At 50.6% G+C, this 13,985-nt stretch overlaps 6 protein-coding genes across 6 annotated transcripts; 1 reads left to right on the top strand and 5 right to left on the bottom strand.

Annotated features, from left to right (window-relative positions):
• On the bottom strand, positions 1-1,285 carry N7525_006632 (uncharacterized protein; the record flags this gene model as incomplete). Its single annotated transcript, XM_061213792.1, has 3 exons — positions 1-738; positions 794-993; positions 1,057-1,285. The coding sequence occupies 3 exons, from the start codon at positions 1,283-1,285 to the stop codon at positions 1-3; spliced, it is 1,167 nt and encodes a 388-aa protein (XP_061068223.1).
• Positions 1,286-2,010: 725 nt separating this feature from the next.
• On the bottom strand, positions 2,011-3,637 carry pex12 (ubiquitin-protein ligase peroxin 12; the record flags this gene model as incomplete). The annotated part of the gene is made up of 2 exons (XM_002568856.2): positions 3,546-3,637; positions 2,011-3,443 (listed from the first exon to the last, which is right to left on the bottom strand). The coding sequence occupies exons 1-2, from the start codon at positions 3,601-3,603 to the stop codon at positions 2,011-2,013; spliced, it is 1,491 nt and encodes a 496-aa protein (XP_002568902.1). The 5' UTR covers positions 3,604-3,637.
• A 242-nt stretch (positions 3,638-3,879) lies between these two features.
• N7525_006630 (RsfS/YbeB/iojap family protein) lies at positions 3,880-5,958 on the bottom strand (the record flags this gene model as incomplete). The annotated part of the gene is made up of 1 exon (XM_002568857.1): positions 3,880-5,958. The coding sequence occupies one exon, from the start codon at positions 5,956-5,958 to the stop codon at positions 3,880-3,882; it is 2,079 nt and encodes a 692-aa protein (XP_002568903.1).
• A 234-nt stretch (positions 5,959-6,192) lies between these two features.
• Positions 6,193-8,212, top strand: N7525_006629 (ribosome-binding protein NMD3; the record flags this gene model as incomplete). The annotated part of the gene is made up of 6 exons (XM_002568858.1): positions 6,193-6,251; positions 6,332-6,431; positions 6,525-6,738; positions 6,830-6,905; positions 7,027-7,238; positions 7,290-8,212. The coding sequence occupies 6 exons, from the start codon at positions 6,193-6,195 to the stop codon at positions 8,210-8,212; spliced, it is 1,584 nt and encodes a 527-aa protein (XP_002568904.1).
• Positions 8,213-10,910: 2,698 nt separating this feature from the next.
• N7525_006628 (RNA-binding ATPase activator ESF2) lies at positions 10,911-11,994 on the bottom strand (the record flags this gene model as incomplete). The annotated part of the gene is made up of 2 exons (XM_002568860.2): positions 10,911-11,290; positions 11,367-11,994. The coding sequence occupies 2 exons, from the start codon at positions 11,992-11,994 to the stop codon at positions 10,911-10,913; spliced, it is 1,008 nt and encodes a 335-aa protein (XP_002568906.2).
• Positions 11,995-12,385: 391 nt separating this feature from the next.
• On the bottom strand, positions 12,386-13,673 carry N7525_006627 (coenzyme A transporter; the record flags this gene model as incomplete). Its single annotated transcript, XM_002568861.1, has 2 exons — positions 12,386-13,363; positions 13,428-13,673. The coding sequence occupies 2 exons, from the start codon at positions 13,671-13,673 to the stop codon at positions 12,386-12,388; spliced, it is 1,224 nt and encodes a 407-aa protein (XP_002568907.1).
• Between the last annotated feature and the right edge of the window lie 312 nt (positions 13,674-13,985).

Raw genomic sequence — 13,985 nt, 5'->3', positions numbered from 1 at the left:
TTAGAGAGACACATTCTCGCAAAGCATGCGCTCTCGATTGACGGGCGATCGCGACCCTGGTGGGACTGAAAAGGACCCACCGTCAGAATCGTCACCACTGTCATCATCCTCATCTGCTCCTCCCTGCATTGCAGCAATGCGGGAGAGGTGCCATCTCAGCTCCAAAAGTTCCATCGAAGGCAATGGTTGTTTCTCCTTGTCGTTAGTTCTCACCGTAAAGATATGCCCCGAGCTAATTACTTGCAAAGTTTCCATATCGACAAAGTAATTATATCTCACGGGGCCCCTGGACGGTGGAGTGCCTACATCCATGTGTTGGACTGCGGCAGGCGCCATTCGGTCATCCCTAGCGATGGTGGCGCGTCGGAGAGGAAGCCAATGAAATGCGATTCGCATTTCAGTTTGTTCTTCGTTGACCGAAATTGGCCGGAACGCAATGAGTCCTCTGTCCCATTGATCGTGAGCTACGAGATCCAGCGTGATCAGGTTGCACACCTGCTCAGTGCTCACTAGCACACCACCTGGCATCAAGGCTCGCTTCCATGCAGCGACCTTTTCTTTGGACCAGAAGGTTTCAAGAAAGTTCCAGACGCCCTTTGCCCTATGCTGGTCCTGCGTGGTCCCATTTATCCTATTCGGCATAATATGGGCTACCTCAAGCGAGGGTCCTGCACGGCGGGTCATAGCGCATCTGGCCCCCTCACGATCTGTCACTGTCCTCCTAATGCTTTCCTCGGTCTAGAAATAAAAGAGGTCAGCAGGATTCTACAATGAATACTCCTGACAAACTCACTGGGTCACCAGCTATCCTTCTTCGCCGACCGTCACTGCCCTTGGGTGCCGGAATTCTGATCTCTGACCGCGAACGAACGGCGGTACTGGCTTGTGCCGGAGAGCCAGATCTACCACGATCACCACGTCCAGGGCGTCCGCTCGAGACGTCAACTGTGTCACTCCTCCGGTCAACGCGAGACGCATGTCCGTCACCGGCCCCTAATTGAATAAAAAATATTAGTTCAATGATACAAGGCCGAGGCAGACTTCGTGAATACGCACAAATTCTCGGAAGATCGTATTCGGTGAAAACACCCAGGAGGGAGTCAAGCCTGTCTGGGTCCCGCTCAAGGGCCTCCAGGGCCTTGATCTCAGCGAACCATAGACCCAGCGCCTTCACGCGTGGGATTTGGACCTTGTCTCTCACTAGAACAGCACAGATACGATCAATCAACGATCGTCGGTAAGGGTCCGAAAATTCGGAGAAGATGGTTTGCATATCGTTGTTCATATTGTGTGATTACGAAAAACGATGATTGGAGATGGAGAAAGGAAAAAGGAAGAGAGAGAGATGGGGGGGAAAGGGGTTGAGCTACTGCCTGTTTGGGGGTCGGGGTGTATCCATAGATGGGAAAGAACACAGTCGTTCTTTCCCACTTGACTTGACAGCAAAACCCTTGGGTCAACCTCCCGAGGTCGGAAGAGATGTCTAATGACAAATGAGGCGAGGACTCATTGGAAGTATACAAGAAGAGGAGTCCGTCTCTCGACGCACCTTTTGATATCTTCTTTCTGATGTCTTTTCGGGTGTCTTTTCGGGTGTCTTTTCGGGTGTCTTTTCGGGTGTCTTTTCGGGTGTCTTTCCAGGTGTCTTCTTTTCATTCATTCTTTTTAAAAAAGAGCGGCCTAGCTTAAAGCGATGGTATGTCTCGTCTATATAGGGTGGTTAGGCTTATGAGGCCAGGAGGCCAATCTCGGGTTGTCATGTTAAAAGAAAATGATGCTTACAAGGTCTTCCAACGTCTTTGCAGGAAGAACTCGAGAGAATATGAAATTGGTACTGGAAAGAGGGAGAAAGGAGGAAATGAGGCTCTTTTCCTACTAGTTAGCGTCATGCTCTTATATACAGTTCGAACACTGATATGTCCTCTTTCAGCCCCCAAGATATCTGCTGTACAATGTACAGTGTGCGATCAAGGATTGATATATCGGAGATTGGAACTACATGACCCCAGATCAAACCAACACCCTCCTCAATCCCTCGGTGCCTCCAAGCACTCTTCTCCCTGTGACAGGACATCTCCCCTTGCCACTCTCCCATTTACCAGATCGTTTACGGGGGCCTTCCTCAGCCTCATCGCCACTAGAACCCCTCTTCGTCTCTTCGTCATCACCTATGATCTCCTCTTCCCACGGCGCACCAGCGCCCTCACCGGCCATGAAATCCAGTTGGCGCTGGTGCTCACCGTTCAGCCAGTGGAAGATGCACACATAGCAGAACACATACCCCGTCTGGCAGGCAGTCGGGTTAACGAGCGCGCCCATGCAGACAGGACAAGTATTTGCGCTTGAGGGATCAGCCGGAGGCAAAGAGACAGTGTAGATAGGAAGGTAAGAAGTCGCGGATATGGGGGGTTGGTGGCGACGAGGAGGCTTGAGTGCTGGTTTAAGATCACCGGCAGCACTCTTCTTCTCCTGCTCGGCCTGCTTCTTGGCTTTTTCTTTCTCGTCTTGGATGGACGACTTCCGTCGTTCCGCAGGAGAAGTCAAGCCTGCCACAACGGGGGCGGGCAGATCCAGGACTTCAGTTGCCTTACGAGCGAGCTGACGAGAGAAGTCACTTGCATGCCACCATTCTAGGAACTTCAGGGCGAAGATTGAAGCAGGAAGGAAGTAGCGCAGTGAGCCCAGAAGCTGAGTATGAAGGTTCTGGGGACTGAGGAGACCTAGAAGACCACCACCGGGTCTCTGAGATCGCCCGGTGCCGGGGCCGGGCTTGGGATCTAGCACTGCGGCGATGGCGCGGTGGTCTGCGGCGCCTAGCCGGCGAATGCGCGTGCCGATAAGCCACAGGAACGGGGAGGAGTACTTCGTGTTGTCAAAGAGGTAGGCGAGGTTGAATGCCAGGACGGAGAAATAGTACGCCGCATTTACAGATGGGTAGACATTGCGCAAGAACCACTTGTAGTAGAAGAAGATGCGCTGGCGCAGCGACGGGTTGGCCGGCAGGTCGTCGCTGGGGTTATATCGTGGGCCGCCGCTGGTAACCAGGGATGCATGTGGCGCGGCATGAATGTCGTATCCTTCGTCTAACTTGCGTTTTAGGTAAGGGATGCCAACCATGACGAACAAGTTCTTCCAGATGTCCGCCGAGTGTAGCTTCAGGGCATCGCGCACGGGGCCTGCCGCGCCGACCTGGGCGCGCGGGATCTCGCCATTCTTGGTACGGAGAACGCGCTCACGTTTCAGAGAGTAGAAGTTTTCTGTGAAAGAGCCGCCGAATGTTCGAAGGTAGTAACGTTCGACTATTAATGAAAGGAGGGCGTAGACTTCGTCGTATGAATTGAGGATTCGGAGGAGGTAGCGCGGGTGGCGGTGTGTTGCGACTGCGAGAAGATAGCGCAAAGATGGAGGAAGAAGATCCGAGAGCTGTTGCTCAGCGAGGAGTTCTATTGTTGAGCGAGATCTTCGCGTTAGGGATTCCAATCATGTATGGGGGTTTCCCCGTGTCTGGGGTTTCCATCTCCGCGGGGAAGCATCAATCGACTTACCGAAGAGCGATGGCTTGTGCTCATCGAACTCCTGTTGAAGACTAGGAAGGTACTCCATCGTCAGGAGTGCCAGTCATCCTTATCAGGGTGGTGTTTGAAGAGAGAGATGGGGAGGTAGAGTCGCCGGAACCAGTGATCATATGCCGAGGCTCAACTTATCCGAGCTGACTACGTCGTTCTGGGCACCTCCAGGGCTGAGTACAACATAGATCCATCCATGCCCTACATTCATCAGGGAATTAATTACAACGACTTCAACATTTAACATTAAATACACACATAATATTGTACGCAGAATATATGCTAGATTATTTTACAAATTGATCCCTGTCACTCAATTTTCCCGAGCAAGTGCCTCCTGGCACTCCGTCCAGAGCGGCATGTAGAAGCTAGGAGATTCTTCATCTCGGTCCTGTAGTGTCGGATCTGCCACCAAAATACAATGCATAATGGCTGTCACGATCGGACCTTGTAGCACAATGGCAGGGGATTCTTGATTCATCAATGGTACCCCCGTTGACAGACACTCGCGCGCTCGCACTTCCTCGCCCAATTCGGCATGCAACTTGAACAGCTGCACGTAATCTTCTTGTGTGCGATTGACACCTTTCAAGGGAAACTGCCGCCACAGTCGCCAGAACCCGTCGTAATCCCCGCATTGGAATAATGTCACCATAAGCTGACGCGCATCTACTGCGTCAAATGGGATGTTGGCCGCCGCCAGTATCTTGGACAGCCGAGACAACGTTTGTTTCTGAGACTCAGTCTGTTGAACCACAGACCAACTTGGAGAACCCTCTTCCGGGCGCGATTCAGTCGGCTTAGAAGGTGCTGTTTTGGGTGCACAGACTGCTTGATAGAGTATATTGAAGATCCTCATGTTCAAAATTGGCACACCACGGAGGCTCAAGCGATCCAACACTAACAAAGCAAGCTCCATATCAGCCTCTGAGGAATGAGTCTCAGACTGCTCGGTGACAACACCCGCTGTTCTCGGCGTTAGAAGCGCAGAAACAACATCGAATCCAAGGTCATCCGGAAGGTCATACCCGTCGCGAAGAAAATCAGAGAATGTGCTAAAAAGCGTGTCCTTAGTGTAAGCTGGGTGTTGTCGAGACACAGCAATGGAGAACAACTTCAATCGAAAAATGGCTTTTTCCTGTGCAGAAAACCTCGCGGCGTGGTTGGTATAGAAGAGCCGTAGAAAAAGAGTCGACTGGCGATCATTTGGGCCGCTCCCAAGCTCATTTCGTGCACTATCGGCCGGAAGTTCAGCGAGAATCTGGAGCAAAGATGTCGGTGTCAATTGGGATGCAACTTCAGCTGCATCGCCTGGAAGTGCAGAGGACGAAGCTCCCACGCCAGGAAAACCAGCTTCCAAACCAGGCTCAGCGGAGTTCATGGCCGATAGCGCGAGTCTGCGCATGGTATGAAAGCCTCTCTTTTGGCCAGGGATGGAGCCAAACCCATCGGACGTAGACCTGGGGGGTCCAGCACCAGTCTTAGATAGATCTTCTGTGCTCTCCCGAATGTCCTTGCGCCCTTCACGGGCTAGAGTAGCCTCCCAAAGACCATCAAGGTCAACATCGGCCCGCTTCTCCTCGGTGAAGATCTGGACAACCACACTAGTCCCGAGGTCGAGATTACCAAATCCCTCAATTCCAACATCGCTCAACTGGGTCGTAGTAGCGCCTTTGTCCACCATACCCGCGTTTACACAAATCCATCCTGTGGTGATTCCATCATCCTTTTCGTCGACCATTGCGCCTGCTGCGCTGGCGGCGCGCGCTCTCTTGGCCTTACGGCGAAGCTTTATTTTCAACTCGTTACGTCCCAATAAGCCGTCGGCATAGGGAGACAATTTGTATTGACTTCTCAGCCAGCGACAGAGACGATCCGCAGACACGTTTAGATGTTTCACACTGCGAGCAGTCCCGATGATCATGATGACATTAGCACCGAGAGCTGCAGGAATTTCGAGGCCGCGTAGGTCAAAAAGCTTGAGATGATCCAAGCCCAAGTCCTTATACGTATACTCCAATAGGGTCGAGAGCATTTCTGGCGAATCGTCTGGGATCTGGGGAAGATGGGCTTCGGTCAACGGGCGGTCTTTGACGATTGGCGCCTCTTCCTGCAGATACCAGGGGACATGCTGTGATGAAGCTGGCGTATTGGCTTCCGAGTGTGCTGGTGGCTCTTGCGATTCGGACAGATGACGGTCAATCTGGTTTGAACTTGGAGGGCGATCAGACCGCAGCACAGTTACGGCGGAGAAAGCTCTAGAATTGGAGATTGAACGGGAGGAAAGAGGAGATGATCGTGGCATTGGGATGCCGGAGACCGAAACGAAGGATCGTAGCACCTCATGCCGGCAACCCTGGCACGCAGCACCTCGTAAGAGAGCCCTGCTCATGGTTATGGTTATATTGGTAGAAGAAACGGAGACTTGAGTTCTTCGAACAGTTCGGTTCCAAAGTTGGTGATATCAGATAACAGATGCAAACACTGCAAACAGCTGAGTCATCCGAAAAAAGATTCAGGTGGGGGGCAATTATCACAAATCCACGGCGCTGGGAACTCTTCGAGTCTTCAATACCCTGGTGATTTTTTCAGTCTTGGGTTCTTATTCCTGATTCTGCTCATCAACATGTCGATGGATCTGGATGCCCCCGTCTACTTCACGCAGCAGGAGAAAGTCGCAGCGACGTGAGTTCTTATCGCAACTTTTTTTCTACCTGTTCCTCCCCACCTTCTCAATTCCATATTAATACTTCTTCTCATTTCAGTATTCTCTGCTGCAACTGTGGCGCTGCTATCGATGGAACACTCTCAGCCGGCGCGCTATGCTCGGATTGTATTCGTCTTACTGTCGATGTTGCCGGAGGTGTATGTACAACTCCATTTGTGGGCTTATCAAACAAGCCTTCCTATACGTCTATAATCCGTTCCGGCTAACATGAACTCTCTTCGACTTAATAGGTGCAACGAGAAGCCGTGATTCACTGCTGTAGGGATTGCGAACGGTGGCTGCAGCCCCCCAACAGCTGGGTCGTCGCAGCTCTCGAGTCGAAGGAACTACTCGCTATTTGTCTACGCAAACTCCGTGGTCTAAACAAAGTTCGAATCATCGATGCCAGCTTCATTTGGACGGAGCCTCATAGCAAGCGACTACGTGTGAAAATCACAATACAAAGTTAGTTTTATCCCTACCTGGTGAAGGCTGCCGAGGCATCCCCCAATCAGCACATCGTCCAGCCGTGTGATCAAAGCTAACAACCCACAAGCGGAGGCCTTCCAAGGCACTATAGTGCAACAGCAATTCGAGGTTGAATATGTTGTTGCCAATCAGCAATGTTCTGGGTATGCTCTCCCCCCCCCCCCAAAAGAACCAAAAATCTCCCTCAACTCCTCCCAACTCCTCTCCAACTCCTCTCCAACTGAATAATATGAGTTAGATGATACTAATACACTATTTCGTTAGATGTGCTAAAAGTTACACCCATCATAGTTGGACCGCATCCATTCAAATCCGACAGAAGGTCCCTCACAAGCGGACATTTTTGTACCTGGAACAGCTTATCCTCAAGCACAACGCCCATAAAGATACCATCAATATCAAGGAGGTGAACGAGGGTCTCGATTTCTACTTTGCAAAGAGAAATGAAGCCGAGCGTATGCTTTCATTCTTGTCAAGTGAGTGTTTTCCCTTTTACTTAATAGGTGCAGGTTTACTAACAGCTACAGGTGTTGTCCCATGCACCGTGAAGAAGAGTCATGAATTAATTTCGATGGACATACATACTTCGACAAGCAGCTACAAGTTCAATTTCTCCGTTTCTATTATCCCTATCTGCAAGGATGATCTGGTTGCACTACCGATTAAGCTGGCCCGGTCATTGTCTGATATCAGCCCACTCGTTATCTGCCACCGGGTAGGCACGTCTATCAATCTCATGGACCCTTGCACCCTCCGGACCGCAGATCTTCCTTCCAGCATTTACTGGCGCCAGCCATTCCCGAATCTTGCGGATACCACCGAGCTTAGGGAATTCATCATCTTAGACATTGAATCGACCGGCCACACTAACGGTCGCTACCTCCTGTCTGAGGCCACAGTTGCTCGTGCCTCTGATCTAGGATCCAACGACACCACCTATTTCACAAGGACTCACCTCGGTGGTGTTCTGCACGTGGGCGACTCTGTTCTCGGATACCACTTGTCAGGAACCCAGTTCAACAACGATCAATTCGAGGCGATTGAGAACAGCAACCAGTACGGCTCAACAATCCCAGACGTCGTCCTTATCAAGAAGCACTACGTCCGCAGCAAGAAGTCCAAGGCCCGCAGCTGGCGCTTGAAGCGCATGGCTCGCGAACACGAAGAGGAGGCGACTGCTGCCGTTGTCAATGTGCCTACGAACAAGCGCCAGGAACAGGAGCAAGCCAGAATGGAACAAGATTACGAAATGTTCTTGCGTGATGTTGAGGAGGATCAGGAGCTGCGTCAAACACTTGATCTGTACAAGAACCGCCAGTACCAGGCCAGGCCAGATCAGATGGATGAGGATGATGACGAGGACATGGATGAAGACGGAAATGCCGTGCCGAAGATCAACATGGATGAACTGCTTGATGACTTTGATGAGCTGAACATGGAGGACAATTAGAGGGAATCTGAATGTTATCATTGACGATCATGGCACCGGTTGGCGTTTGTGTTCTGGGTTTTCAGTCAACAAAAAAAGTTCTTTTTCAAATCGATATATGCAATGTACAGCATGCAGATGCGAAGTTATTATTCTTGGACATAACCGTCTTTCTTATAGACTCATAGAACATATCAATTGCTCTAAAAGCTCTAAATGCAAATGAATCAAAGTCAACACGCAGCTGGTTGTAAAGGTGAGAGTAGATTGGAGGCCGGTCGGAAAGGGAAAGTAGGTGGCAGTTTGTAGGAATATATGGGATTGATGCAACATGGTGTATGGAAGTTTTGGATGTCTCCGGGATACCATAGCGTCGGGTTTTTGGGGCGATATTTTTGACAGACTGGAATTACAATACTGTGAAAATTATCGAATAATCAATGTACGAGCTTTGATCTACATACACATAAAACTTTAGAGCTGTCAGAAGAGATCCACGGAGAGGTAGAAGTGCATAGTGAAACGTGGGGGATTAGGAAGCTCTCCAGCAGCAGCAACGAGCTGGGCTGAAAGTACAGCCCGCGGGCCGTGCGGTCTTCATGGCATCACCAAATACCTGCGAAACACGCTCACTCACTGTGAGCATCGCATAAGGAGTAGAAAGTACGCGCAGCGTTGATTGAGGCGTTCCTGATCATTCGCGCGACGGTGAGGGCATCTGGCCACCTCAAATGCGAAATTCATATCCTGTGACTCGAGCTGCTGGACTAGACAAGGGAGGTAGCGCAACGCGGTTGGCGGATGAGGTGGGGATAGACGAGGGGTGTGGCCCTTCCATACTGGATAAGGATGTCAAGAGCTGAGTGCTGAGAGATAGATGTCGATAATAGCAAAGTGGAAGGAGAAGATGTTGTCTGTGGGAGGCTAGTCGGCGAGTGCCACAGATTCCGTGTTTCCTCCCACGAGGGTTTCCCCGTTGAAGATATTGGTGACACGGAACGCAGATGAGCCCAACCTGGCGGGGAGTGTATACTCCGGGCAACCAGAGTTGAGTGTCGACCCAAGGTGTCATAAAGGCAGCATGCGAGGTGTTCGAGATCAGAGCGTTACTCGAAACCGGTCCATCGTCTCGATCGTCAGACGGGGTCGGCTTATGAATCGGGTGTACAATCCTTGACTCGTGTCAGTGAACCAAGATATCGTCGCTGTCAAACCCCCAGAATCGTAGGCCTCGGGTGTAGCAGGCATTTCAGAGGCCGCCTGCTCCAACAATGGTGGCGGACAAATATTGGCTACTGGGGCCAAGCTGGATGAATAAGGGAAATGTCTGCTGCCGCATGCGACTATATCAATATAGTCAGTACTTCTCTAGCACACGGAGAATGTCTCTGTGAGGTATCTTACGGGGATGGGTCTGGTTCCACGCCCAAACTCTCTGGGCGGTCTCAGCAGGGCCCCTGCCCTGGTAAACTTCCTGGGGCACACGCCTGTAGACAATGGTCAGTATCAACAGAAGGATACATCCTCTCAACTTCTTCCTACTTACAGAAAGGCCATCACCGCGTTGAGAAAAATGGTCAGCTGTGGAAGAAACGCGAGCACAGTCCGCGGTCTTGCGCATCTTGATGTATATTTAAGAGCACTTGCTTTCAGACGATGATTTCTCTGCTTAGGAGAGGGTCTTCCATGTCCTATACTTGAGAGCCCCAAGTATAAGAACAACCTTGGAACTGCCAAGTGAAGACGGATTGGCGATTCCACCCTTTGTTTAAGAATGAAAGAAGTGTAAGTGATGGAAAGCTGTGCTGGGAAGAAGAGAAGAAAAGGAGAACGATGGGAGTTCTTTTTCTAATATGGCAACATTGAGATCAAGTTGAGGGAAGTACAAGCTACTACAAGTTACATACCTCCAGTGCTACTTAATATGTGCATATAGGTACATATAGGTACATGGGACCTCCGAAATATTGGGCTAAACCTCCGTACCTATGTACGCATTATACAGCTATAAGAATACATAGCCGCTTATCCGTAGTCTTAATGGTTTCTCAGGTAGTCTTCTTCGGTAGTCTTCTTAAATGTCTTTCAAATGGTCTTTTTTTAGTCTCCTTAGGTATATACCTTGCACTACTAATTAGTTATATGTACATAGGTATACTTCTACCAACTCCCGGAAGGCCCCGTGGTGTCGGCCACTGCACTATACAATGTGGTTGTTGTATTGATGCTCGGGGATTCGAGATACAGTCACAGGAGGACTTGGCTTGGTCGAAGTTATGGACGAATTCCTATCCAACTTGATTTTTCCGGATGAAGAAAATAAGACCTACCATAATCGATATATGCGGGCTTTCTTTACTGGCATTGGGTCGGAAAGGGATCAAGCACCAAAGTGGATATGATGCCAATGGCTACATACTATGAAGGTATTATGGCTGAGCTTGGTATATTGGCTACATTCTTGCGCCGGGATTCGATCGTGTTTCAGACCTCCGGCTGAATTGGCTACGAGTGTACATATCTTAGTTTAGCTACCAGGTGCTTTTCTCCTCTTTCCTCTAAAGGATAATCCAGTTCTTCGTTGTTTTTGATACTACACGGAGTACCGGACGTTACATCTCCGTGGTCTAATATTAGAAAGCCGGGCTGCATTAGATCAAGTAGACAGACCAGAGGCGTTAAAGCCCATAAAAAAAGAAATGCCCCCATGCAATCCTACTCAGAAAATCTTCCCAAGTACCCGCTTGGCATCATCAGCCACAGCACCATCCTTCGATCCCTTCACAACCTCATTTTGCTGGAAATGGAACCGCCTTCTCGTAGACTGCGGATCCTTCTTGGGCTGCGGCAGTTCCTTATCCCCATCACCAGCCGCCTCCAACCGCCTCTTCATCTTCTCCTCATTCTTCTTGGCCATGCCATCAGCAATGCGGCCACTCTCAACACCCGCGATAAACATCTTAGCTTCCTTGGCTTCGCGGGCATCGGCAATCTTCCTCTTGCTTTCCCTCTCGGATCTCTCTCGTTGTACGGATTGCATAAGATCCTCCCAGGAGTACCGTGAGAGATATTTGATATTCCAGACATCATCGTGATACCCTATAAATCGTAGCGCCTGTCAGTATCCATTGCAAAATAGCAGGGATGTATGGGACAAAAATGCCAGTAGACTCACAGCTTGATTTCAAACCACCCACGATAGTCGCATTCAAGGTCTCCGCACAGATCTTAGCCGTCTTCTTGGACTCGAACTCTATCCACCCTTCAGTGTAGAGCTTTCTCTTATTCGAGCGGCTTCGATTCCCGGCTGCAGAGGGGAGAAGAGGGGCTAGGAAGATCTTCGTGATACCCCCAAACCCTCTCTTCTCTAGCATTCCTTTCAAAGCGAAGGGTTTGAGGTATGGCGGAAGAGAAGAGAAGTATATGACACCTGGACGGGTTTTCTTGGGTGCTTTGCCGTTGGCTAGTTTAGACAGCTTGGCGAGCTTGCCCTTTGCTTTGAGCGACTTGGCTGATTTGGCGCTGGGTTGTGCTGAGTCGTCCAGACTTGCGCCGCCGTCTTCATTGTCGTTATCTTCGTCTTCTTTTTCGACGTCTTTCTTGTTCTCCTCCTCCTCCTGCCCCTCGTCTTCGTCTTCGTCGGACTCCGGCGAGAAATCTTGTGTGGTTGTCCGCCGCCGCTTCACGGCCCGACCTTTGCTCTCCACCGCATTGGCTTCGGAGTCGTAGCCACGGTCGCTGCCGCTGGCCTCCTCATCACTGGCCGCAATGTCTAAGAAATCATTGTGTTTGCGGGTCGTCATTCTGTGGGATCCGAATAGGTAAATACACTTGGTCGTGGGTGGCGGAAGTCTGCAACTTTTTTTATGCGGGTGGTCTGTGCCCTCGGAGTCAAGCCCCGGAACGTTCCAAGGTCAGATCTACTAATCAGCCACACATCAGCCACACATCAAAGTGTAAAGAGTTCCAAGGTTATCATCAAATGTTGATCCAGCTTAAGGAGTTTCTTTTAAAATAAGTTCTAATAACAGAAAGAAGAGTCTTTGAAATTCTGTACTGGTGTGTATCTGAAGAAGCCATTCGGGCTCTGTATGCTAAAAACAACCCTCCCAAGGTATCCACGAACGCCACAGAGAACCAGTATCAAGAGCCCTCATGGTATATGCAAGCAAAAATTGAGAATATGTCACAAGTCTAACTGATACCTAGCGATCCCTTGGCTCGCTCATATACGTAGAAGCTCACTGCAACCATGGGAACGACCTTGACATATCCGATAGTCAACCCAACCCAGAAGCCTCGGAACCCTCTCTCAAGCCAAATTGCGCGGGCCGTTTCTGCAATCCCGAGTCGGCGTCCATCACCAACTGCGCCACCGACTTGCATCCGCCGACGGAGGACCTCCACTGGGTATGACGAAGTCTGCGAAACTAGACCGGCCACAGCACCGGACAGAAGTTCCGACGTGGTATTCAGTTGTGGACGTTTAGGTCGATCCGCGGGGTTTTTTGACTCTTTTCTTCGTCTCAGGGTATAGCGCGCCACACTTGGGTGACGGAACAAATCACCCACGGTGTCATGGGTGAGGAAAGACATTCCGGCGTACGGGAGCATCCCGAGGATAGTCGGGGAGAAGCCGCGGTAGAAATTGGCAAGTCCGGTGCGCGGGACAACTTTTGAAACGGCAGATGAAGCGCTTTCGGCAACAGCAATGGAAGAAGACTCCGCTGCCGCAGCAGAGCGGGTTGATGGGGGTTGGGCTCGCTCATGGTAAATTTGCCGCCATATGTCCACCAAGCCTGAACGGTGCGATTGTCTAGTTTCAAATGCCATGCGCACGCGCATCAACTCTAATGGGTATGTGAAACATACAGACGTGACACCGGCTAGACTGCCGGAGACCAAGCGGCGGAACGGGGTCTCGTATTCGCTGGAAGGAATGATAACTGCACGGATCTGCTCGTATGCAAGGAATTTTATGGCCGCGTATGGGAAAATTCGGAGGAGGGTCACCGAGTGGCCCTTGTACAGGCCCTGGAACCCTTCAGTGCGCTTGATATCTCGAATCGCTGCTGCCAGGCCAGTCCAGCTGCCCGTGTATTTGGCGAATTGGGGATTCGACGCCTGGAAGAGGATCTTCACGCGGTCTAGAGGCGCTACCACTGTCTTGGCCTATAGGTCCGGCGCAATTAATCAATATTGAGCTCGCAACGACCTGTCACACATGGAAACTTACTGCACACCCCGCCAACCCTCCAGCAATTCCACTCCTAATCACATAATCCAAGCTACGCTTTTGAACCTTGTTGTCGCCACTCTTTGGTTTGTCCATGGCGGCGGTATTATTTGACACAATTGGTTTCGTAGCGCCGCCAAAAGGCGACGATCCCGGCTGTGCGGTCTCGCTCATCGGAGCGGGCTGCGGAGTAGAGACTGGGGTCTTGTGGGGGTTATAGGCATGGTCTGAATGACCCGTCGACATGGAATAGGAAGAGGAACGGAAAGACGAGATTGTGAGACAGCAACCGAGGCTCGCAGGAGGGGCGAGAATATCCGGGGCAGTCGCCCTCGTGATCAGTTTCGGGGATATTCAGCCAGAGTTCTCGGGGTACCGGATGATCTTCGGGACGCTCCAACTGTGCATGCAGATGTCTAAAAGTTGAGAGGATAGTACAACAAACTTGAACGAAGATTTAAAGGATAATATGAGAGTGCAATGGTAAAAGGTGAAAGAAGAATAACGTTCTATGTTTCCGCTGACGTATTTGCGAAGTTCAGATGGTCCAGTTGTTAC

The sequence above is a fragment of the Penicillium rubens genome (genome assembly GCF_028828025.1).
Source record: "Penicillium rubens strain IBT 27055 chromosome Unknown utg000003l_segment0_segment0, whole genome shotgun sequence".
Taxonomy (NCBI): domain Eukaryota; kingdom Fungi; phylum Ascomycota; class Eurotiomycetes; order Eurotiales; family Aspergillaceae; genus Penicillium; species Penicillium rubens.
This window is presented reverse-complemented; position numbering and strand designations above follow the sequence as displayed.